This window comes from Talpa occidentalis, unplaced genomic scaffold (assembly GCF_014898055.3).
Source record: "Talpa occidentalis isolate TD23 unplaced genomic scaffold, MPIMG_talOcc4v2.1 talOcc4.6, whole genome shotgun sequence".
NCBI classification, from domain to species: Eukaryota; Metazoa; Chordata; class Mammalia; order Eulipotyphla; family Talpidae; genus Talpa; species Talpa occidentalis.
Genome location: NW_023604972.1, coordinates 91752924 through 91776506, shown reverse-complemented (window position 1 = coordinate 91776506; position 23583 = coordinate 91752924). Strand labels below are relative to the sequence as shown.

Below are 23583 nucleotides of genomic sequence, written 5' to 3'. Positions count from 1 at the left end.
TCCACATTGATCACTGGGCGACTTTAGTGAAGGGCTCTGACAACAGGAAGATCTCAAGGAATGCTCAGGAGAGGCTTCCTAGATTCCAGAGGTCTATGAAAGCAGCAAGTTATCAAGGCTATTAAAACATTGGGCCAAGGGCCTCCCCAGTGGCGCAGCGGTTGAGCGCTGGGTTGCGAAGCTGCCCGCGGCCTCTGCGGCGCCGGTTCGATCCCCGGCTGCTTCCCGGCCACCGGAGGAGGGTCCCGCATGGCGCGCAGACCTCTCCTGCCGCCCGCTGCTCCCCTCAGCAGTGTACTTCGGTCCTTCTGCCTGTTCTGCTCCCCGCTCTGGCACTGGTGAATTCTCTCACCCTCCCGCGCTTCTGACTGTACCCAGTGCATGTATAAACAAAACAAACAAACAAACAAATAAAGAAAGAAAGAAAACATGCCTCTATTAAAAAAAAAAAAAAACATTGGGCCAATAGCCTTTTTTTTCCATACATGAAAAAGTTGATCACATGAAATTGCAAGAGACCTCAGGCAGTCAAAAGAATGATGAAAAAGAACAAGTAGGAAGACTTGCACTTTCCGATTTCAAAACTTATTGCAAAAGTACAGGGATCAATGAAGTGTGCTACAGGCCTAAGAATGGACATGTAGACCAATGGACTAGAATTTAGTTAATTTGTTTTTAACATTGGTGCCTGGACCATTCAATGAAGAAAAAATAGTCTATGAAATGGTGATGGGACAACTGGACATCTATACACAAAAGAGTGAAGCTGGATCACTTCCTTATACCTTACACAAAAATTAACTTACAAGGAATCAGATCTAAATATAAATAAATAAATAAATCTTTAAAAAAAAAGATATAAAGGCAACAACTAGAGAACTCTTAGAAGACATGTAAATCTTCATGACCTTGGATTAAGCAATAAATTCTTAAATATGACACAAAAAAGCAACAACAACAAAAAGACAAACTAGATTTCATCAAGTTAAAAAAAAAACCAAAACTTTGAGTGGAAAAGATTACCAAGAGAATAAAAGACACCCCCTGGAAAGGGTGGAAAATATTTGCAAATCTGATAGGGGTCTAGTCTCCAAAATATATGAAGAACTCTTGTAACTCCGGAACAAAAAGACAATCCAGGCAAAGAATGGACACTTATGTAACAATAGACAAATGACTGGGAAGGAAAGATGCGCAACATTATTAATCACTAGGGAAATGAAAATCAAAACCACAATTAGATACTGTATGCCCACTAGTATGGTTGTCAGAAAAGAGCAAAGCAGAAAATAAGTGTTGTTGAAGATGCAGAAAAATTGAAACTCATACTTTGTTGGTGGGACTATAAAATGGCGCAGCCACTGTGGAAAAATAATTTACAGTTCCTCAAAAAGCTAAACATGGAATTACCACACGATCCAGTAATTCTTGGTATAAACCACAAAGAATTGAAAACAGGTTTACAATAAAAACTTGTATGTGAATGCTCATGGCAGTCCTATTTATAATAGCTAAAAGATGGAAACAAATTAAACATCTACAAAGAATGTGGTATATTCACACAATGGAATATTATTCACCCACAAACATTATGCTGAGAAAAAGACCAGACACAGGACACATGTTGCGGGAGATATAAGGAATAGACAAGTTCCCAGAGAGCAGATTTAGTGCTATACCAGGAAATGCAACACAGGGTCTGGAAAGATGCTGCAGGGGGACCAGGAAAGTGACTGTTTAATGGGGGCAGGGTTTACTTTTGGATGATGGAGATGTTCTGAAAGTAAATAGCAGTGATGGTTATACAGAATTCCGAATGCACTAAATGCCACTGAATTTTAACTTAAAGTATTAAAATGCTAAATTTTGTGTTATGTGTATTTTAGCATAATAAAAAAAAAATGAAGCCACTGGCTGGCTCTACTACAATCACTGAAAGAACAGACAGTGTTAGTTTCCAGCACACAGTGCGGAGCTGGGAGAGAGCCACCCAAGGGCTGAGGCAAGGGGAGACATGCACCAGGTTGCCCAAGCTAACACACAAGACTGTCCAACACGTCTGAATTTTAGTTTAGCTTTTAAAATATGCGTTTCAAAAATTTGCTGTGCATGGAGACTCATTCAGAAATGAGTATAAATATAAAATCAGATTATTTGATATTTTAGACTATTCAAATTGTGATTTTCATTCATTAATGAGGACATTTGAGTTGGCTGCATTTGGGAAATGGTGCACAAATGACAAAAGGAATCATGAAAATAATTCTTCCCATTATTTCTAAAAACAAAGTTTATGAGATTACAGGATAGTTAGCCTAATTTAATTTCCACACAATCTGTATTTCCAGTTACCTTTATAATTGGCACTTGCTCCAACAATCCAGGGAGCAGATACCACAGCTTCCCTCATTTCTCTGTTGCCCTGCCCTGAGCTGTTTCTCTGCAAATTCAATCTGACTTAGCAATCAGTAGTCTCATGGAACTGCCCTCAACTCTAAGGAGGCTGAGTCCTCTGTCTTACAGTTGAGAGCTGCCCTCTGCTGTCAGTTTCAGACCCTGGGAAGGCAAGGGACCATTACTAAAGCAGCTCATCACAGCATCCCCAGCATCAAGCCCAGTGCCATGGACATAGACTAGAGACTCAAATATTTGTTACATGAATGATTGGAGCCCTAGATGATCTGAAAATAAGATAACAGTGCCTAACAGTAGCAGCACATATCACAACACAGTAAGTTCTCCTTCTTAACATTAGAACTCAGGACATGTAGCTTTCGATTGATTTAAATACTTCTTTGTTTCCTGATTTAAATACTTCTTTGTTTCCTTTGGTCCCTATTTCCACTTCCATTCTCCACCTCAGCCCAATATACAACTGTTCTAATGTGCTAACACACATCTGTTTGTTTATATAAGTTCTCAAAAATTGCATTGCTGGGTGAGCACTTGGTTTTGGTGTAGGGTGTTTTAATCTTGTTATGGATCACATGTAAAGGACTGCTGGAATATCCAGAGGTCTTGATGAAAAAAAATACAGTATTGATTACAAGTGTGAATGCATCCCTGAAATCTTTGGGGATAGAAAGGAGATAAATAATATGAAGGCTGGTAAACATATCTAGGTTTTGATGAGAAAGAAGGCTGATAAATCAGATGCTATCACCATCTTGTCATGGATACACCACTTTCACCAGCAATTAAATTTGGTTCAAGGTATTTCTTCACTAATATTTTGGCCACTCTGAAACAGCTAGTTCCCTTCAGTTACCAAAGGCTGAGTCGATCACTTTATGTCTTAAAGGAAAGAGATCCAAGTTCCACAAATTACAGCTGACCCTTGAACAACCTGAGAGTTAGGGGTCCTGACCACTTACAGAGCTGAAAATCTGAGTATAACTAATAGTTGGCTCTGTACACTCGGTTCCATGCCCAGGATCCAATCAACCTACATCCAACAGTGGGTGACCCTGTGAATGTGGAACCCATGGACAGCACAAAATCCACATAAAAGTGAACAGACACAGCTCAAACCTGCCTTCTTCAAGGGTCAACCAAAGTACAAAACTGCAAACAAAACAGGTTTAAACTATCATGATGATTAGGTCCTTCTTACACTCTAAGAGTCTATTCTTAGTTTGGTTAGATGTTTGATGGCTGAACAGAATGTATTTTAGTATCAGCTTTTTAAAAATGAGTTATTTGGGGATTCAGCCTTATTTGAATTTACACGGCTTATGATGCAAAATTGGAGACAAGTGTCCTTTAAGCCCCAAACTTACTTTATCATGAGGCTTTGGCCGTCTATTGCCTCGCCATCCCCCACGTCATACTTGCTTGTCAAGTAAAGAGAAATCTCAGTCTTTGAGAGTTGATGTAGTGTATTAGTCTTGTTAGGGTCGTTGGGGTCAATGGCTCCTTCCCCTGGAGAAAAAAAACATTGTCATTCCTCCAATTCATCCACAGTGATGGTGGCATAAGACTAAGATCAAGTTCTGTGGGAAGACAGGTGTGGGTGTTGGACAGATGACCATGGTATTCATTAAAAAAAATCACAGTCCAGCATAGTCCAATGCAGTCCAATATAGACGTTTAAAATCATTGATTTAAACATTATAAAATTTAAAATACATAAAATTTATATGATATAGATTAACAAATACTTTTTGAATGTTCAGAGTCAACCTTCAAGAATATCAAATTGGGGGCCTCTCCAGTGGCGCAGCGGTTAAGTGCTGGGTTGCGAAGCTGCCCGCAGCCCCTGCAGCACCAGTTCAATCCCCGGCCACCAGGTGAGGGTCCCACATGGCGCTCAGACCTCTCCTGCCGCCCGCTGCTCCCCTCAGCAGTGTACTTCGTCAGTCTGCCTGCTCTGCTCTCCCTCTCTGACTCTGGTGAATTCTCTCGCCCCCCCATGCCTCTGACTGTACCCAGTGCTTGTATAAATAAGTAAATAAATCTTAAAAAAAAAAGAATATCAAATTGATTTACACTCTTGGACATCAAGGGCTAGACTTAGCCCTTAAGTTGTTAAGACTTAATAACTTAAGTCTTAAATTCCCCCCCAAATGGTGATTTGCTAGGAAAGACAAACAACAAAATGCAAACTAGAGGAGAAGGAGAAAGAAGAAGTTCTTACCAAGAAATGATTCCACGCTGGGTACGTCTCCCAGCAAGTCCAATAGTTCATTCAGTAAGTCCTGTTTGTCAGGGGCAATTGCATCCTGGTGTTCCAACAGGAGCTTTGTATACAAAGAAAAACACAGAAGATTACGTTCTCAACTGCTAATATATTTACATAGTTCATTTTCCAGTTTTGCAATATTTTTTTTGATATCATTTGAATCTTAAATATGTGTGACATTTACTATAATTTGAGACCATGGAGAATCTTTATTTTATCTTAGAGGGACGTGCAGCAAGCACAAAGCATAATGTCCTCAAGTTTCATTCTTATTGGAGATTTCCTTCTTTCTTGTTCTTTATTAAGGTTAAGTAACATTCCATTTTATGTATACACCACATTTTGCTCATCCATTCATTCATCTATTGATGGGTACTTGGGTTCCGTCCACATTTTGGCTACTCTTGCAGCAAGATCTCACAAGACCTGGCCAGGGCCACCCTTCTACCATCTAACCCGTGTTCTACTCTACCTTTATGAAAAAAGGCCAAGTTGTAGGAAATAACCTAAAAAGAGGAATCAGTCTTTTGGCTAGCCCTTTGTAGCAAAGAGGAAAGTTCCCTATCTCTTCAAGTAAAAATCATGCAATAATCACTATTTGCTCTAATAACTATTAGATGCCAAACATATCTTTGGCACTGAACAACTTTCATGGGGAGTGAATGGCAGAAATGTCTGTATGGTTTTCCTTGGCTTGAGACCAGGATACACCAAGTTCTTTCCTCTTTCACCAAAAAGGATCAAAGGTTAGTAACATTGCTGGGGTGTCTGGCCAGGTCTTAGAGAAAATTCTTAACTTTTGAGGAATAACAGCTTTGAGGGGGAAACCATGAAAGACAACACATCTGTTTCTGCTTGGTTTTAGAATTAAAATAATATTTCCAAAGTATAGAAACATAATTTTAGTTGTTTCGAATAAGTATCATATAAAACTCTGAATCATAATGAGAAAATTAAACTTTTCTATTTTCAATCTTTTCGTCAACAGCTTTGAAATATAGTTCATATACCATAATTTAAAATGATGCAATGTGGGCCTCCCTGGTGGCGCAAGGGGTTAAGACACAACCTATGAAGCTATCCGCAGCCACTGCAGCATGAGTTCGATCCCCAGCCAGGGAGCAACCCACATGGTGCAGCAGACCTCTCCTGATTCACCCTCTGCTCCCCTTAGCAGTGTATTTCAGTCATTCCGTCTGTTCTGTTCCCCACTCTGTCTCTGATGAATCCTCTCACCTTCCCCCTACTTCTGGCCTGTCCCCCAGTTCTTGTATGCATAAATAAATAAATCTTAAAAAAAATAATTAAAATTATGCAATGTGCTCAGCAAAATAAGGCAGAAAGAAAAGGAAAAATACCGGATGGTCTCACTCATAGCAGGAATTTAGAAAACCGAAATAAGAGACCAGGAAAAAGACTAATCAATGCAAAGTAATAACCAAAATAAACAAGCAACTATTAACCAGAGATACATTACGGGGGAATTAGGGAGGGAAAGGGAGAGGAAGAACTAGAGTCAAAATAAGGTGGGGGGTGTGCAACTGTATGGGGAATATAACCAAAATGAAAATGCATACATTGTACAAAGATGAAAAATGATGTATTATATAAAATAAAATATTTAAAAATAAAATAAAATACCAATGAAAAAAAAATGATGCAATAGGTTTTTGGACATTCTGAGAATTGTGCAGCCATCACCACTATCTAATTTCAGGAAATTTTTATCAACCTGCCTATGTCCATTAGCAGTCACTTCCATTAATCCCTCCTCCTAGCCTCTGGAATCCATGAATCTACTTTCTATCTTTATAGATTTGGGTGTTCTGGGTGCTTCATATGAATGAAATAATGCATGGACTTTGTGACATCTTCTTTAACTTAGCATGATATTTTCAAGGTTTGTCCACATTGTAGCATGTATCAGTACTTTATTTCTCTTTATTGTCAACTAATATTCCATTACATGGATATACCACATTTGATTCATTCATCTCTTGATGAACATTTGTTTCTACCTTTTGGTTATTATAAATAATGATGCTATAATCATTCAAGTACAAAAAAGTTTTTATTTCTCTGGAGTGGAATTGTTTTATTGTATGTTAACTCTGTGTTTGATACTTAGGAATTACCAGTTGATTTCCAAATTAGCTGTGCCAGTTTACATTTCTACTATCTGCTCAATTACTCCACATGCTTCTCAAATCTGCTATTACCTGAGTTTTTGACTCTAGCCATTCTGGTGTATAGAAATTGGAATGCAAATCAAAACCACAATGAGATACCAATGACACTGAACATCTTTTCATGTGCTTTTTGGCTTTCTGTATAATTCCTTAAAACAATATCTATTCAGATCATTTGCCCATTAAAAATTATGTTTAAGTATTTATTTTTAATTACAGTCCAATATACATAACAAAATTTGTCAGGTTGACTGTTTTTAAGAGGGTGGTTCAGCGGTGGCCATTCACACTGTTATGCATCAAGCTCCAGTCTTTTCAATTGAAACTCTGTACCCATTGCCCTATTCTTCCTTTCACTAGCCACCACCATTCTACATTCTGTCTCTCTGAATTTAACTATTCTAGGTGCCTCGTGTAAATGGAATAATAATAGTTACTGGCTTATTTCACAAAGCATAATGTCCTCAAGTTTCATTCTTATTGGAGATTTCCTTCCTTCCTGTTCTTTATTAAGGTTAAGTAACATTCCATTTTCTGTATATACCACATTTAGCTCATCCATTCATTCATCTATTTTTTTTTTTTTAAGATTTATTTATTTATTTATACAGTCAGAAGTGCGGGAGAGAATCCACCAGAGCCAGAGCGGGGAACAGAACAGGCAGACTGATGAAACACACTGCTGAGGGGAGCAGCGGGTGGCAGGAGAGGTCTGTCGCGCCATGTGGGACCCTCGCCGGTGGCTGGGGATCAAACTGGCACTGCAGAGGCTGCGGCCCAGTGCTCAATCGCTGCGCCACCAGGGGATGCCCCCATTCATTCATCTATTGATGGGCACTTGGGTTCCTTCCACATTTTGGCTACTGTGAATAATGAACATGGATGTACAAATATCTCTGATTCTGCTTTTAGTTCTCTTAAAATGGAATTGCTACATCATGTGGTAATTCTATTTTAATTTTTTGAGAAGCTGTTGTACTCGCCTCCACAGCAGCAGCATCACTTTACTTTCCCACAATTGTGTACAAGGGTTACAACTTCTCCACATCTTCACCAACATTGATTTTCTGTTTTCACAGTAGGCATCCTAACAGGTGTAAAGCTGAATCTCATCGTGGTTTTGATTTGGATGCTGTAACCATCAGTAAAGTCAAGCATCTTTTCATGTGCTGTGGATATCTTTGTAGAAATGCCTATTCAAGAGTCCATAGCTCCTGTTTTAGATAGGCTGTTTTCTGCTTTTGAATTGTAGGTATTCTTTATAAATTGGATACCAGATATATTATTTGCAATTAGTTTTTCTCATTCTCTTCAATTTCTTACTTTATTTTCTGTGTAGAAGAACTGGGCTGTAGGCCAGAAGTGCAGGGGGTGAGAGGATTTACCAGAGACAGAATGGGGAGCAGAACAGGTGGATCTACTGAGATACACTGCTAAGGGGAGCAGTGGGCAAGACAGGAGAGGTCTGCTGCACCATGTGGGTATCTCCCTGGCTGGGGACTGAACTCAGGCCGCAGTGGTGATAGTGTGATAGTGCTGAGACCTAATGCCTAGGCCTTCAGGAAGGCCCCTTCAATTTCTTTTTTTTTTTTTTTAAGATGTATTTATTTATGCATACAAGAGCTGCAGTATATGCCAGAGATGCGGGGGTAGGGGAGGTGAGAGGATCCACCAGAGACAGAGTGGGGAACAGAACAGGCAGACTGACTGAAATATACTTCTGAGTGGAGCAGCGGGCGAGACAGGAGAGGTCTGCTTCACCATGTGGGTTCCTCCCTGGCCGGCCGGGGATTGAACTTGTGCTGCAGAGGCTGCAGATTGCTTCATAGTGCAGTGTTTAACCCCTTGCACCACCAGGGAGGCCCCCCACTTCAATTCCTTGATAGCATTCTTTATAGCACATTTTCATATGTTGAGGTTCAATTTATTTTTTCTTTTGTTGCTTGTGTTTCAGTATTTTATCTAAAAAAAATTACCAAATCCAACACACAAAGATTTAATCCCGTGTTTTCTTCTAAGATTCTTATGATTTAACCCCCTAACATCTAGGTCTCTGATCTCTTTCAGGTTATTTTTGTGTAGCATGCAAGGAAGGGGTGAAACCTCATTCTTGGCATGTGGATTTCAACTACCATTAGTTGAAAAGACTATTATTTCTCCACTCTTTTTGCTTCTTGAAAATGAACTGACATAATTTTGAAGGGCTTCTTCTGGTCTCTTAACTCTATCCCACAGAGCAGTATGTCTATCCTCTGCTAGTATCACACTGCTTTTATCATTCTTTTTTAATCTTTAGACAAGTGAATGAGAGAGTATCTGTTTAATGCTGAATTTTCCTTCACATTTCCTGACACTTGCTAATTGGGTTTTTAAGGAGAGCAGGTCTCAAAGGCATAGCTTCAGGAGAATTACTATAACCAGCTACTTAGTTTTCATTTTAATCTTTTTACTTACTTTTAAAATTTCTGCTTATTACAGGGCAAGTGAGCTTTTCTGCTAAGTTAGAGACATTTTATTTTGAAGCAGAGTAATACCACTCCTTATTGATCTTTTCAAAAGGTGAGTTCATTGAAAGAAAGACTTCATATAAGTAAAAGAGGTGACATATGTATGATATTTTATGGGGAAGGTAAGTTAGAGACATGAACAAAATGAGCAAGATGGATAAATTTATATTCTTGTTCTTTAAAGGTATAGGACAGCTGATTTAACTGTTGTCTCTGAAAGGAATGAATCAGGCAATTGGCTTTTACCCTTTATTCTGATAACAACAGAACACAAAACTTCCTGGAGATGTCTCCTTAAATAACTTACTTGGAGGTTCTACATATTCCTTAGAGCAAGTAGTGCTGCCGCCATGCCTTGTCTGCCTGTGACGTCACCTCCTCAATTGAGAAGCTAAACAGGAATGTCTTCTCCTCAATTACATTACTCCCACATTATTACATTTGCTTCCAACTTAAAACAGCAAAAAAATCCCAGTGGGTCACAAGCTGTTTCCCAGAAGTGGATAAATTCTGTTTTCAATTCTTGTTAACAAAGGAACAGACCATTTCTCCTTAAAGAGTAACAGTCTAGGGCCTCCCCAGTGGCACAGCAGGTTGAGCATAGTGCTGGGAGGCTGTCCGCAGCCTCTGCAGCATGGGTTCGATTCCCAGTCGGCCAGGGAGACTCCCACATGGCGTGGCGGACCTCTCCTGTTGCGCCCGCTGCTCCCCTCAGCAGTGTGTTTCGGTCCGTCTGCCTGTTCTGCTCCCAACTCTGTCTCTGGTAAATCCTCTCACTTTCCCATGCCTCTGGCCTGTGCACCAGCTCTTGTATAAAAATAAATAAATCTTGGGCCTCCCTGGTGGTGCAAGGGGTTAAGACGCAACCTATGAAGCTATCCATAGCCACTGCAGCACGAGTTCGATTCCCGGCCAGGGAGCAACCCAGATGGCACAGCAGACCTCTCCTGACTTGCCCACTGCTGCCCTCAGCAGTGTATTTCAGTCAATCTGCCTGTTCTGTTCCCCACTCTGTTTCTGGTGAATGCTATCACCCCCACATCTCCGGCCTGTACCCCAATTCCTTTGTGCATAAATAACTGTTTAAAAAAAAATAAATCTTCAAAAAAAAAAAAAGAGTAACAGTCTAAATGAACACAATATCATTTTTCCTCTGCTGTCCTTGGAAAAGAATCTCTCATGGTAAAATATAACTTCTCACCACTTTTACTGCATGAGGATACTGCCCCCAGCAAATGTGCAGCCAACTTTGAGGGTTTTCTGACATGGGTGCTCTGCCATAAAAATAGACAGATGGGCCGTTGCTCAATTATAAATCAGTCTACATGCTCTGAAAATTATTTTTGCAAATGGTGCATTGCTGGACATGTTTTCTTTGTGGTTGTGAGTATTTAAAAGAAACAAGTATAACCTCTTCACTTAACCCACTCCTTCTGCCGTCATGAAGAACTGCAGAGCTGCCTTTGTTTGGGGCCACTCACAGGACTTACTGGCCACTATGCTTGTTACAAATGTCAAGGAGATTCCTTGCTGACTCTAACAAAGGGAAATCAAAAGTCATACATTTTTTCTTCCAAACTCACATTCAAACTTTTGTTTCTTAGAAGAGCTTATTAATAGAGTGAAATTTTAAGCCATTTGCCACTCATGAGTACATGAGTACACACCACTCATGGTGTGATGGGGATGTGGCAGCATTTTTGAGAGATGTTTTGTCAGATTTACCCCATTGCTATGCATATAGCCCAAAGCTGGGTCATCCTTAACTAGTGCTTCGAAGCCTTGAGCATGTCACCAAATCAGCTAGGGCCTTGTCAGATGTAGGTCCTGACCTGTGAGGTCTGGTGTGCGTTTCTGACATGTCCACGGGACTTCACTTGGTGTACCAAGGGCCAGCACTATTCTTGATAGGCTGAACTTTAAAGATTCTAAATTTTTCAGAAAATAAGTTCTATTTGGTCTAAAAAACTAAATCCAAAACAAAAAGCGTCTTGATGCTTAGGCTCTCATTTCACTTGGCTATAGCCATCTAAGGTTTCCCAATGCCAAGAAAGCGGCCCTGCCCCCGGGGGGCTCAACACACGCTAGTGGCAGATGGTGATGTTGTTTGCATTTCAACCAGATGGAGGCTGTATGACACAGCACAGACTGTGAGATGGGAGTTTCGAGAACAATAGAAGTGATTCTTTGCAGGTGGGTATTGGTGGGTGGGGGTGTCTTCTGCCTCTTTCCTAATTCAGGCAGCCTGTTTATTCCCTTTTCTTTTGTGTCCAAACATTAGAATAGAGAGAGAATTACTGGAAAAGCTAAGAGAATGCTTGAAGTGGGGAAAGAAAAGGACCTCCCTTGTGGTCTAGGGGGTAAGTCTCAGGGCAATGGCTTGAGTTTAAGCTTGGCCAGGGAGGTGATCCACATGGAGCAGCAGACTTCTCCTGCCTCACCTACTGCTTCCCTCAGCAGTGTATTTCAGTAAATTCACCTTTTCTGCTCCCCACTCTGTCTCCGGTGAATCTTCTCACCACCCCATACCTCTGGCCTCCACCTGCTATTCTACACAAAAATAAATAAAATCTTAAAAAAGAGGGGGTAAATTGTAGGGGTTGGGGCAGTGTGGCCTTGGTGAGTGGGGTGAAAATCAGAATTAGCCCTTGCTGAGGACTTAAACTGCATATTCAGACTTTGTAAACAGATTGTGTAACAAGTAAACTGTCATTGTTTGGGAAAAGGAATTTTGTTAATGTATAAGAGCCAGGGAATAAATTACCAGAGGTGTTTTAGGATTAAGAGTTTGAGATTAGCGGGGCCTCCCTGGTGGCGCAAGGGGTTAAGGCTCAGCACTATGAAGCAATCCGCAGTTACTGCAGCATGAATTTTATCCCCAGCCAAGGAGGGAGGTGACCCACATGGTACAGCAGACCTCTCCTGTCTTGCCCGCTGCTCCCCTCAGCATCGTATTTCAGTCAATTCGCTTGTTCTGCTTCCCACTCTGTCTCTGGTGAATCCTCTCACCTCTCACCACACCTCTGGCCTGTACCTTAGTTCTTAATGCATGAATAAATAGATCTTCAAAAAAAAAAAGACCTTTAGCATTAGCACATGTTTATAGTACCTCTGCAGAGACCATATGTTTTTAAGATAACGGGGTCAATGGTGGTCCTTTGCCAAGACCCTTCCCCAACCCAACTTACTGAATGTGTGTTGATGATTTCTTCAATTGAGATATAAATGACTGGTTTGCTGACCATCACCACATCTGTGTATTTATCCATATTGAACTTTTCTTCTGGCTCAGGGACATTGCATGCTTCTTTGAAATATTTCCTAACAAAGACAAAAACAGTCAAATCTGTGAACTAAGCTGCTTCACTGGAATAGTGGGGAAATATTGAATGATGACTAGTGCTTTGTTCTCCACCCCAAACCTCAAAGGAATTTGTTACAGACTCTCCCAGGCTGGCTTCCGATTCTGGGAGCTGAGTCCATGTTTCTGCTGTTGGACCAGCTCTTCTGACAGGAATAGAGAGAGAAGTAAGGCCTGAAGCCCTGTGGGTGAGTCATTGTAATCAAATTACAGCTGGTCATTTTTTAAAAAGTTGTTTTTCAAATGACCCCAGAAATTTAAACAAAAATATCAAGGTATCTCTTGATCTAAAAATCATGTCTTTTTAGAGAAAATAAACCAAAAACAGTTCATCAAATTTGTTGCTTTAAATGGCACATGTTCCTGAGCCTTCAACCTCCTCACAGACCTTCAAAGTTTCTTTTACCAATTCCCCAAAAACTTGAGTTAAGACTACTTTAGTCTCAGTTGATTCAAACATCGGTTGCTGGCTGATGAAAGGATTGTTAAGTCTAGATACACAAACATATTGTCCGGTACCCGTTCCTCCAGTACCCAGACTTAAAATGTCTGCTAGTTTAAACTGCAGCAAATTTAGACAAAGAGATCAAGAAAAACCCGGGTGTTATGACCATGGTTTAGAAGTGATCCTTTGCACAGGTAGATAGGTTGTTCTATTCTATAAAGTTGCAGATGTTTCATATGCCTGAAGTAACCTTTGGTATAGATCCTGAGGCTCATGTTCCAGAAATGACGTCTGCCTTCCCCACTGAAGGCTTGGAAGAGTAAAGGGTGGTGTTGCTGGGGGGTAATAGGGGGGAGCATGCTGGTCATCCTGAAATTTGCTAGTTTTTTATTAGTGTTTGGGGAACATAGAGAACAAATATGAGAGTAAAAAGGGAAAAAAAGAATTTATGAAGAGATGAGAGGAGACTTTTGGTTTTGTTTAATTTTTAAATGAGGAAGAGCTAGAATCACAGATTGATAGTAATTATCTGAGGAAAAAGGAAGTAGCGGGCAACTCTAATAGCAGATAAGGGCTTGCAGGAAACAGACATTATGTTTTTAGCCATCGAGAGGAACTAAAATTAGCAGCCTGAATCAAAACTTCCTGGAGTTTGGGGAACTGGGGAAATTTTCTCACAAGAAGCCACCAATTCTAAATAGAGATTAATGATCATGAACTACCTTTGTCAGTAGTTAAGTCATTAGTTCAGAGGAAAACTAAAGAATAGGAAATTATAATTTCCCAAATGAGACGTGAAAGAGGCCACATTTATATCATACTTCTATGACCAATGAACAGAATCACAGACAAGAAGAAAAATGAATGTCAAGATAAACATGCTTCCTGAGAAAGCCTCAGGTTGAGTGAATCTTCTTACTAGATCACTCCTTTCACGTCCCAGGCTGATTAGTGATCTGACTGGAAACACAAGGAAACTCAGTAGAATAAGTCCTACATGCAAAATTGAGAGGATAGAGGATAAAACAGAAGATACAGATAGAAAACATAAACTTAACAAACACAAAACTTGGATTTCCCCAAGCTTTCATCACCAAATACAAAGTTTCCACTGTCTCATGCAGATAAAGCAAGTTTTTCCTGACTGGACAAGTTTTTAAACAAAATACTCTTCTTAAGTTCAACAAAGCAGAAATCAACTACTTTGATATTTTAATTCTAAGTACTATAAGTCTGTAGCATGTTAGGAAGAATAAACACTTCGGTTAGTTAACAGCAGGAACTGTATTTTGGGGATGACTCAATGTAATAGGGGTGCTGGGTGGGGGGCAGCAGAGAGCAATAGCTCAGTCTGCTAGCCTCTTCCTTCTCTTCCCCACAATGCCTGCCAGAGGGAACGCACACAGCCCCAGGCTCCTGTGCTCTACCGTCAACTCCATTTTGGGCTACAGAACACACATTACAGGTTTCCTTTGTTCCATGAAAGTCGAATGTTCCTATTTGGAACGATTTGGTGGGCTATTTTGGGGACCTTAGAATACCATTTCCATTAAATTTACATGTGAAAATTTTGGGATGTTCCCAGATGTCAAAAATAACCTACCACATCCTACCAAATAGGAATGTCCTACTTTAGGAGTGCAGGGGAAACCTGTTTTCTTGTCTATTATCTGGCAAGTTTCTCCAGAAGTAATGAGTCCTCTCACCTGAACTCCTGATATGTCTCTGTTAAATAATTGTTCATGGATGAGAGATGCTCATTTTCTCCTTCAAACAGCTTGTTGGAGGCTGCGTGCTGAAGAACTTTGGCCACGGATCCCAAGTTTCTCCTTTGGTCAGGAGTTATCTGACCTCCGGCTGTCATGTCGATGATGTCAAAGCCGTCTGGGGCTACGATGGTGGGGTTCATGTACCGATAGTAAAGGAGGTTTCCAACAATCTGGGGTGATGCAGAAGCAGAGACTATGTTTAAGAAAGAAAACTAAAAGAGTTTCAGATTTGTTTTATTGAAGTAAATATTCATGTACATTTTCCATGAAAGTGGATCATTTCATGACATGAACCTTACCAAGGAATTAAATAAAGGTGGTGAATACAATCACATGTTATGAATATAATTAACAAAATTATTTTTGGTGAAAACTATGCTTATTGTTCCCTAATGTTCTAATATAATGAGTAAAATTTCCAAATTAACCTTAGCATAATGAATAATCTTGATGACTTACATATTATAAGTAGTCACACATGGGGAAAAATCTTAGGAAATGGTACATTGGTAATTTTGTCTCAGACCCCCAAGAGAAGCTATGATGAGATTACCCTTGAAAATCTACCTTTAACAGCTCATCTTCTGTTGCATCTGGAAATTTTTCATGGATGGAATTCTTCAGTACTTTGGCTATATACCTCAATCCATAACTACATGTAAAACAGATGACAAAAGAAAATAATGGAAAAAGGCTAAGTAGAAGGATACAGCATTTGTTCCAGTCAACTAAAGCTGAGCAGTTCTCCTACAAATTAATCATAAAATGAGATGGTGACAGAATCACAGGACTTTCACTGATCATAATTAAGTACTGTTCTGTGTTGTTCCAGCCTTAGAGAACAATTGAATCAAAATATAGGCAAACTTTTAAAGGAATAAACACAGTATGAGGGAAACACCCTAGTTTCACTACAGGAGTTTTACACAGTATTCCACAAAGAATGTTGAAGTTGCTACTTATACACCACTTACGGCAGTAGATCAAGGGAAGAAATGATAGAATTCAGAACTTTGTCGGTGACCCTTCTCAGATTCTCAATGGATGCTTCCAGCTTATTTTTCACTTCTGGGTATGTCAGCGCTTGTTCTGTGGTCACATCATAAGGCAGCTTGCTGAAAACACAACAAATGACATTCAGTTAATTGGGAGATTAGGAACAAGCATTTTATCCTCACTGAGTTCCAAGTTTTGGCCCACTGGAAGGGCATGGAGCCAGGGAATGGACAGTTACAAGCTTCTGGATGTGCAGTAGGTCTGTGATCAGCTTCCTGATTTCCTGACAGGAGTTGGCATTGGCAATTTCACTGGGTTCAAATCAGATCTTCTTTGTGCCACTGCAAAGGACACTCCAGGCACACCTCTTCTCAAGCCTGTGCATACTCATTCATGGCTATGTCCGCAGTGCCGACAGGAGAGAACGCTCCAAAATCAGTATCTTGACTTTCCCCAACAGTTTGCCATTATAAACAGTGCTTCCACAACCACCACACACTTCTCTTGGAATAACTTAACTATTACCTAAGATATCCTTTTGCAGGAAATATACACTCGGGCTTGCTTGGATTTATACCTGTTCTGCTAATACTTACATGATAAGTTACTTACTTGGTAACTATAAAAAGAAATATTATTAGGTAAAGAGAAAGCATGTGCCATTTCTACATCTCGGTTTAAAAAAACACAAAGAAAAACCAAGGGAGAGAATTATAGAAGATGTGAGTTGGGGTCAATTGATACTGAAATGTAAAAATAGCAAGATGAGAAGAGTCCAAGATTGAGACCTGCATGGATATATTAAAGGGAGGTAACATCTTGGATTGAAACTGACTTTGTACAGTAAATTCTGTTCTCTCACCACAGCTTAATATACCTTAAGGGAAAATATAAATATGCAGGTAAAAAATGATCATAAAACATGACTGAAAACCCACATCTCCCTGGCTTTGTTACCTGGCCTCTCCAGTCTGTGTTTCCAGTTGGTTCACCCAAGCTTTGTACACATCTACAGGGCTCGTGTTGATGATCAGGGACATGTCATCGATGATCTCTTTCACCACTGGAGCCAGGAGCTGGCGCAGTGTGTTCTGCCCGCGGGCTCCTCTGTTGAAGCTGACGACCATCTTGATGACTGTAGGGTTTCCAGTAACTATGTCCTGAACCTGGTCCACCTTTGATCTAAAAACCCAAAATAAAATAGATGCTCTGCTTCTCTGGATGGAGTTTTAGATAGTGCATATGGTCTCTGCTAGGCAAGAGGGGCTATAATTTTATGCGAAGCAAAGACAGCAGGATTTATTTAGGAAGGAATCATTTGTAAGATGAGTGCTTCATATCTGAGAAATTTAAGGGTCTAAAAATAACTTTTCAACCTTAATTTCAATCTCAAAGGCAGGTATGAGCTGTAGGTGGCCCACGATAATACAATACTGGGTAACCTTGGGTGTAGTATGCCCCTTCTAGACAGCAATTTTAAAAGTAACTTTCCATTTCTTCAAATCCCACTCAAATTTACTACAATGCACTTCTGACTATATCACATGGTTCCTTCTGACTTCTGATCACCAACTTCTGTGACCTTCCTTTCTCCTTCAGTTCTGTGTAACCTCTCACCCTCTGAGGCTTGACCATGCTCTCACTCTCTAGGGTCCGTAGTACATTATTTCAGTCCTCATCATACCTACTTATTCCTTATGCTTGTTTTGTTGGCTTCTCTAACATTTTAATTTGGTTTTCTTTCACTTCTTTCTAGATGCTCTTCCCTCCATGCTCACTCACAGACACAGCTCAGTCACCATCTCTGGCGGCTCTATCTTCTCAATCTCATCCACCATCTCCTTCCTAGAAGTTTGTCTTGAATTTCCAGCTGCACAATTTCACCCACATAGTTTATTACCCATAGGTTATACTTATATTAAAAATAATCTATATTAAAAATCCAAGCTATTTTTCCATTCTGATTTTCCTCATTCTCTGACATGTGTAGCTCTATTTATTCCTGCTCATGCAAGCAGCAGACCAATCTGCCAAAAAATCAATATAGTCATGATAATACCTTGCTTAGAAACCTTTCACACACTCCCAGAAAACAGAGTCTCAGCACTTGATCCTGTTCTCTGTATCTCCTGTGAGTTGGCCCAACCAGTCATTCCAGCTTCACCTCCTGGCGATTACTAATTAAGTAATATTTTAGTCGACTAATCTAATTTCTTGCACTTTGGTCATGCTGTTTTTGCCACCCTTGTGCCTTATTTCCTCTTTTCATCTCTTCATATAAGAACTGTATGCGTTCTTCAAGGTTTTGTTTCAACTAGCTCCTTGTCCATAAAATCTTAATCAATCAACCTAACTGGAACATTTCTTTCCATCCCCTGATCTGTTATTCTGTACACTTCATTCATTTAGTGCTTACCTCCACTGCACAGCATTATTATCTTTCATGAATCCTGTTTCTCACACGGGCTTATAGGCACCCTGAGGGCAGAGGTGCTGGCTTTAGAAAATCCCTAAGAACTAGCACAGCTTAAGGTATCAGGAAATCAGGAAGCAATTAAGGTTCACCGAGTTGGCTAAGAGCATTTTTCATATGGCTTTTTGGATCATTCCTTATAGCTACTGATACATTTTTTACATAACAAAATCATAAAATAAATTAACAAAAGACAGCTTAAATGCCAGTAAGGAGGGAAGATTATTTAGCAGAGACTGTTATCCGCATCCATTTATTACTCAGAGTTTCAATTAAGTTATATTTTCTCACTGACTTTCAATAATCTTTTAAGTTTCAGTTGTTGTACTCCTGAAGAATAAAAAGTTAATCTAGGGCCTCCCCTGGTGGCGCAGCGGTTGAGTGCTGGGTTGTGATCCCCAGCCACTGGCGAGGGTCCCACCAAAAAAAAAAAAGTTAATCTAACACTAGAAAAGATATCATTGGTAGGAGAAAGTTGTATCTGAATATACATATAATGACATAGAAATTTCTCAAAGTTGATATATTTTAGTAAGTTTAAAATAGCTTACAAGAATAATTTTTCTGTTATTGCAATAAATTGGAGATAGTCAACATTAGCAAATAGAGCTATTCACTGGTATTTTTACAGATATATACATACAGTATTTCTTCCTCCAGAGCAGTTTTGAAAAGCTTGAGGAGTAGATATTCTTCTCGCTGATTGGAAGCATAATTGTATAGAGTGAAAATAACAGTATCCATAAATTTAGTTGACTTATTCTGTGGCATCTGGAAAATCAGTTTAGCCAGGTATGAAGGATTGGTCTAAAAGGCAGGCAGGAAGAAGAAAAACAAAATACCCAAAACTATATGTTAATGTATCATTAAATCAGAGAAGTACCCAGTTCCTTGCTTTTCAAGGACTTAATGCATATAAAGTATACAGAAGGGTATCTGGCATATAGTAAGACTTCAAAAATGATCAACTATATTAATATGATATTATAGAAAGCTGTACTGGAAAGTTATGATAGGATTTAAATGTTATATAGTACATGATATAATTAATATAATACAATATTATTATGTACACTTTACATTGTTAACTTTTTTGATCCACATATTAATATTTAGTATAAAGACACAGAAGAGAGAGTGGCTGATACTCTGATATCCAAAAGTATTAAATAACTAAGAGGAAACTTAACAAAGAAGGTGTAGGACTTATACAATAAAAATTAGAAGACATTGCTAAAAGAAATAGAAGTAGACACAAAGAAATGGAAAGATATTCCCTGCTGATGAATTAGGAGAATTAACAGTTAAAATGGCCATCTTACCCAGAGCAATATACAGATTTTTTGTCTTTAGAAAAAAAAAATTTTGCTATCCACATCAACTAGGATTCATCTAATACACATAAAACAGCGTGACTAAATTTTTTAAGAAAATCCAAATTCTGATTTGACTTTACTACTTAGATTTATTTTCAAGCTCAAGATTGCTGAAACTTTATGACTAAGCATCTCAGGACAATGTCCTGGAGTTCTATTGTGATTCTTTCTCCACACTAAGGATATGGGATTGTGAGAAAGCAAACTTACTCTACAGTTAAAGAAGCCCACACATCATTCCTGTCACATGATCTAGAAACTTTTAATTTAGGTTTATGGTGAAGAAACAAAGCCAAAGCAAAACCTATACTAGCGAACCTGCTGCTCTAGCTAAGAATTCTTGCCAGGGCATAATTCAGATAATTTGCTTTTCCACAGTTTCCTCACTGATCTTGCATTTAGGAGAGAGAAGAAAGGGTGGGGGAAAAAATATGATTTCAAGAAACACTTCACTTGGCTGTGCCCTGGGATGTTGAGCTTTGGATTGTTTGGGAGCTAAAATTTGGTGGAATTATTTTAAACATGTTTCTGTGCTTTCCAACATCTCCACCCCCAACCACCACACACACACTTTTATTAATGAGCTTCCACTTATATGACAGGGTAAACAACATAGATCTTAGGCCAACAGCTAAATTTTCCCTTTCTTATAACACAGACTCCATTCTAAATCCAACACTAGGAAACTCCTAGGAAGCTACACATACTTGGAAATTCATGGAAGTCAAAATGATTAATGCTAGCGCCTCCCTGGTGGCTCAGAAGTTAAAGTCTCAGCACTATCAAGCTATCACCAGCCATGAGTTTCAAACCAGACATGAGTTCGATCCCTGGCCAGGGAGTTAATCCACATGGAGCAGCAGACCTCTTCAGTCTCACCTGCTGCTCCCCTCAGCAATGTATTTCAGTAGATCTACCTGTTCTGGTCCCCACTCTGTCTCTGGTGAATCCTCTCATCCTACACCCAGTTCTTGTATGCCTAAGTAAATAAAAATAAATCTTAAAAAATTGATTAATGCTAAAGATTAAATTTCCAGTTGGTGGATGATTACTCATCTAATTTAGACACCCTTCCTTGTTTAACACAAGCCTCCTTTCTCTCTGAAAAGGTAGCTGGGGTTAAGCAGTGGATTCCATGGACAATTCTCTGTTAACATGCTTTGTCTATGAAGTGACATAGTGGCCATCAGTGAAATCTGCACCCTTTGAAGAAAATTTTCTCCAATTAATTATTCCCGGCAGAGGGTTCTCAACTCTACCAGAATAAGAATCTTGTCTCTCAGTGGGGCTAGTCACTCCATGGTTTGCGTAACAAGTTTTCTGTACTCCTAAAGCCAGTGATGTCTTCATGAAGAGGCAGGCATCTCCAGGGGGTGAGGGAATCCCCACAAACAGCAGTGGAGCAGCATGCAGGGGCCCAAATCTCACAAGAAAGAATGGCTGACCTGCCTCTTGGAAAAGGTTTTCCTGTTGAAAGGGAGGCTTTGTTTATATCTGTCCCATTATTTATTCAGCTTCCTTTGAGACAAACTGTATGTGAGCAGGGTGGAGGAGGCAAATCAATGGTCAAAAATAACTGGTCTGCCAAAGTCCAAGCAGGACCAATTGAACATATTAGTTTTCACCCATACTGGAAGCAATGGAAAAATTTATTCACTATTTAATGCTATGAAAGGAATGAAATAAAAAAAGATAACCTGTTTCCCTAAAAGATGGATCTTTCCCTAAAAGAAAGGCAGGCTGGTCCTGGTAAAGGTCTGTTTTTCACAGTTACTTTAAGTTTTTCATGGTTGATAGCATCAGTTTATGTTAATTCGGGTTATACTACTGCTGCAGAAAACTGTTAATATGGTTATAGAGAACATGGGCTCTGAAGTCAAACTGCCTGGATCCCAGGAACCCTGTATCCCAGTTACTGGTAGTGTCTCTGTTTTCTTATCTAAACATGGAAACAAGGTACTTAGTAGGTGCTCGGTCCTACTAGCTGCAGTGTTGGGGAAAGATTCACTGTAAACCACAAACACGGAACCAAGTACTTATCCAAAACTCATTGTGAAAGATAACTTGTTCTCACCTGTAAAAGATAAAACAGCTGCTGATATGTTTCTAGTGCTTTCCTTCTCTCTTTACTCAAACTCTTGATTCCCTGGTTGTCGGTATTATTCAATATCTGCATTTCTCCACCTTTTTTCTTATTCAGCTTTGTTCTGTGTGAGATTACGTCCTGGAAAAAAGTTTTTTTTTAAATAAATAAAATTACAACTTTTTAAATAATTTTAAAATAATTTTAAATAAAATTATAACTTTTTACTCAGGTATTCTTTACCTTTACTCAGGTATTCTCCCTTCTCATACACTCTGAATCACACACACACTGAAGGAAAGTCTCACTCCTCCCATTTCCCTTAGGAGACAACAAACGAATAAAGAATGCTAAGCAAATTGAGGAATCTACTTTGAAAACGAATTTGACCTTGTAATATTTGTTTTTCCAGGGTTGAACTTATTTGCTCTTAAGAGATAATGTAGGTGTCAACACATCTTAATTGGGAAATAAGAATTTTAACAAATGATGGTGGGACAACTGGCTCCTCACATTTATAAGAAAGAATGGAGAGCCCTACCCTCATGTTACAAACAAAAATTAACTCAAACGGGATCAAGGAATTAAATGTAAGAGCTGAAACTGTAAATTTCTTGAAAGAAAATGTAGGTATAAATCTTTGTGACCCAAGACTGGACAATTTTTTCTCAGATGTGACACCACACCAAAAGTACTAACAACAACAGAGAAAATAGGTGGATTGGACTTCATAAAATTGAACACCTTTATGTTTCATAAGATATTATAAAGTAAAAAGCTGACAGAATGACAGAAAATATTTGTAAATCATATACTGGATATGGGACTTGTAAGAGTTCTTTATACATTATAGATACATCTAAATAACTCAATTGAAAAAACGGGCAAAGGATTTGAATAGACATTTTCCCAAAGGTCTATAAAGGTCCATAAGCACATGAAGAAATGCTCAACATTAGCAGTTATCAGGGGAGAGCAAATCAAAATTACACGATACCACTTCATTCTAACTAGCAAGGTCACACTAAGAAAGACAAAAATGGATGTTGTTGATGATGTGGCGAAATTGGAAACTTCATACCTCGCTGGTAGGAAGGTAAAATGGTAGAGTCACTTAGAAAAACATTTTGGCAATTTCTTAAAAGTTAAACATAGAGTTACCATATTACATTTTCTTTGGGGTTTCTTTCTGGGATGATGAAAACATTCTAGAATTAGAAGTGATAGTCACTTTTGTGATTAGGCAAAATACCACTTAATTGTATACTTTAAAAGAGTGAATTATCTTCTCAATTTATAAAAGCGCTTTTTGAAAAAATTTCAAACTATGGAAATTAGATATGGAAGGGCAAAGAATCCTCTAAATACTTAACAAAAGTTAGGTTCCCCCCTCCATTGTATTCCTTGGAAAACGTGGCTGACAACATTGTGAAGTGGTCACCTCAGGCCCTTTGTACTCTTCCTGACACTCAGAGTCATGAACAAGAGTAGGTCCTTTAGATCAGGATCTACTAAAGATTGTTAACATAGACACACAGTATAAGACACGATTCATTTCTCTCTTGGTATAAACACATACACACACTCTCACACAGACACATACCACACCCACTGAAGTTTCCTGGAGGAATGCCCATTTTAAAAGAATTGTAAGACACATGACTACCAGATGGAGCTACGGTTACTTTAAGAACTAAGCTACT

The 23583-nt window shown here is 39.2% G+C and overlaps 1 protein-coding gene across 5 annotated transcripts in view; it reads right to left on the bottom strand.

The window, feature by feature from the left end:
* Positions 1-23583, bottom strand: part of IQGAP2 (IQ motif containing GTPase activating protein 2) — a 277602-nt gene that overhangs the window by 16880 nt on the left and 237139 nt on the right. For all 5 annotated transcript variants that reach the window (XM_037529125.2, XM_037529123.2, XM_054687972.1 and 2 more), the window contains 9 exons: positions 21872-22021; positions 19065-19228; positions 16906-17130; positions 15927-16067; positions 15520-15604; positions 14890-15122; positions 12566-12698; positions 4637-4739; positions 3780-3921 (listed from right to left, as the gene is read on the bottom strand). In XM_037529125.2, the coding sequence (XP_037385022.1) occupies positions 3780-3921; positions 4637-4739; positions 12566-12698; positions 14890-15122; positions 15520-15604; positions 15927-16067; positions 16906-17130; positions 19065-19228; positions 21872-22021 (1376 nt within the window). The remainder of the gene's footprint in view (positions 1-3779; positions 3922-4636; positions 4740-12565; positions 12699-14889; positions 15123-15519; positions 15605-15926; positions 16068-16905; positions 17131-19064; positions 19229-21871; positions 22022-23583) is intronic.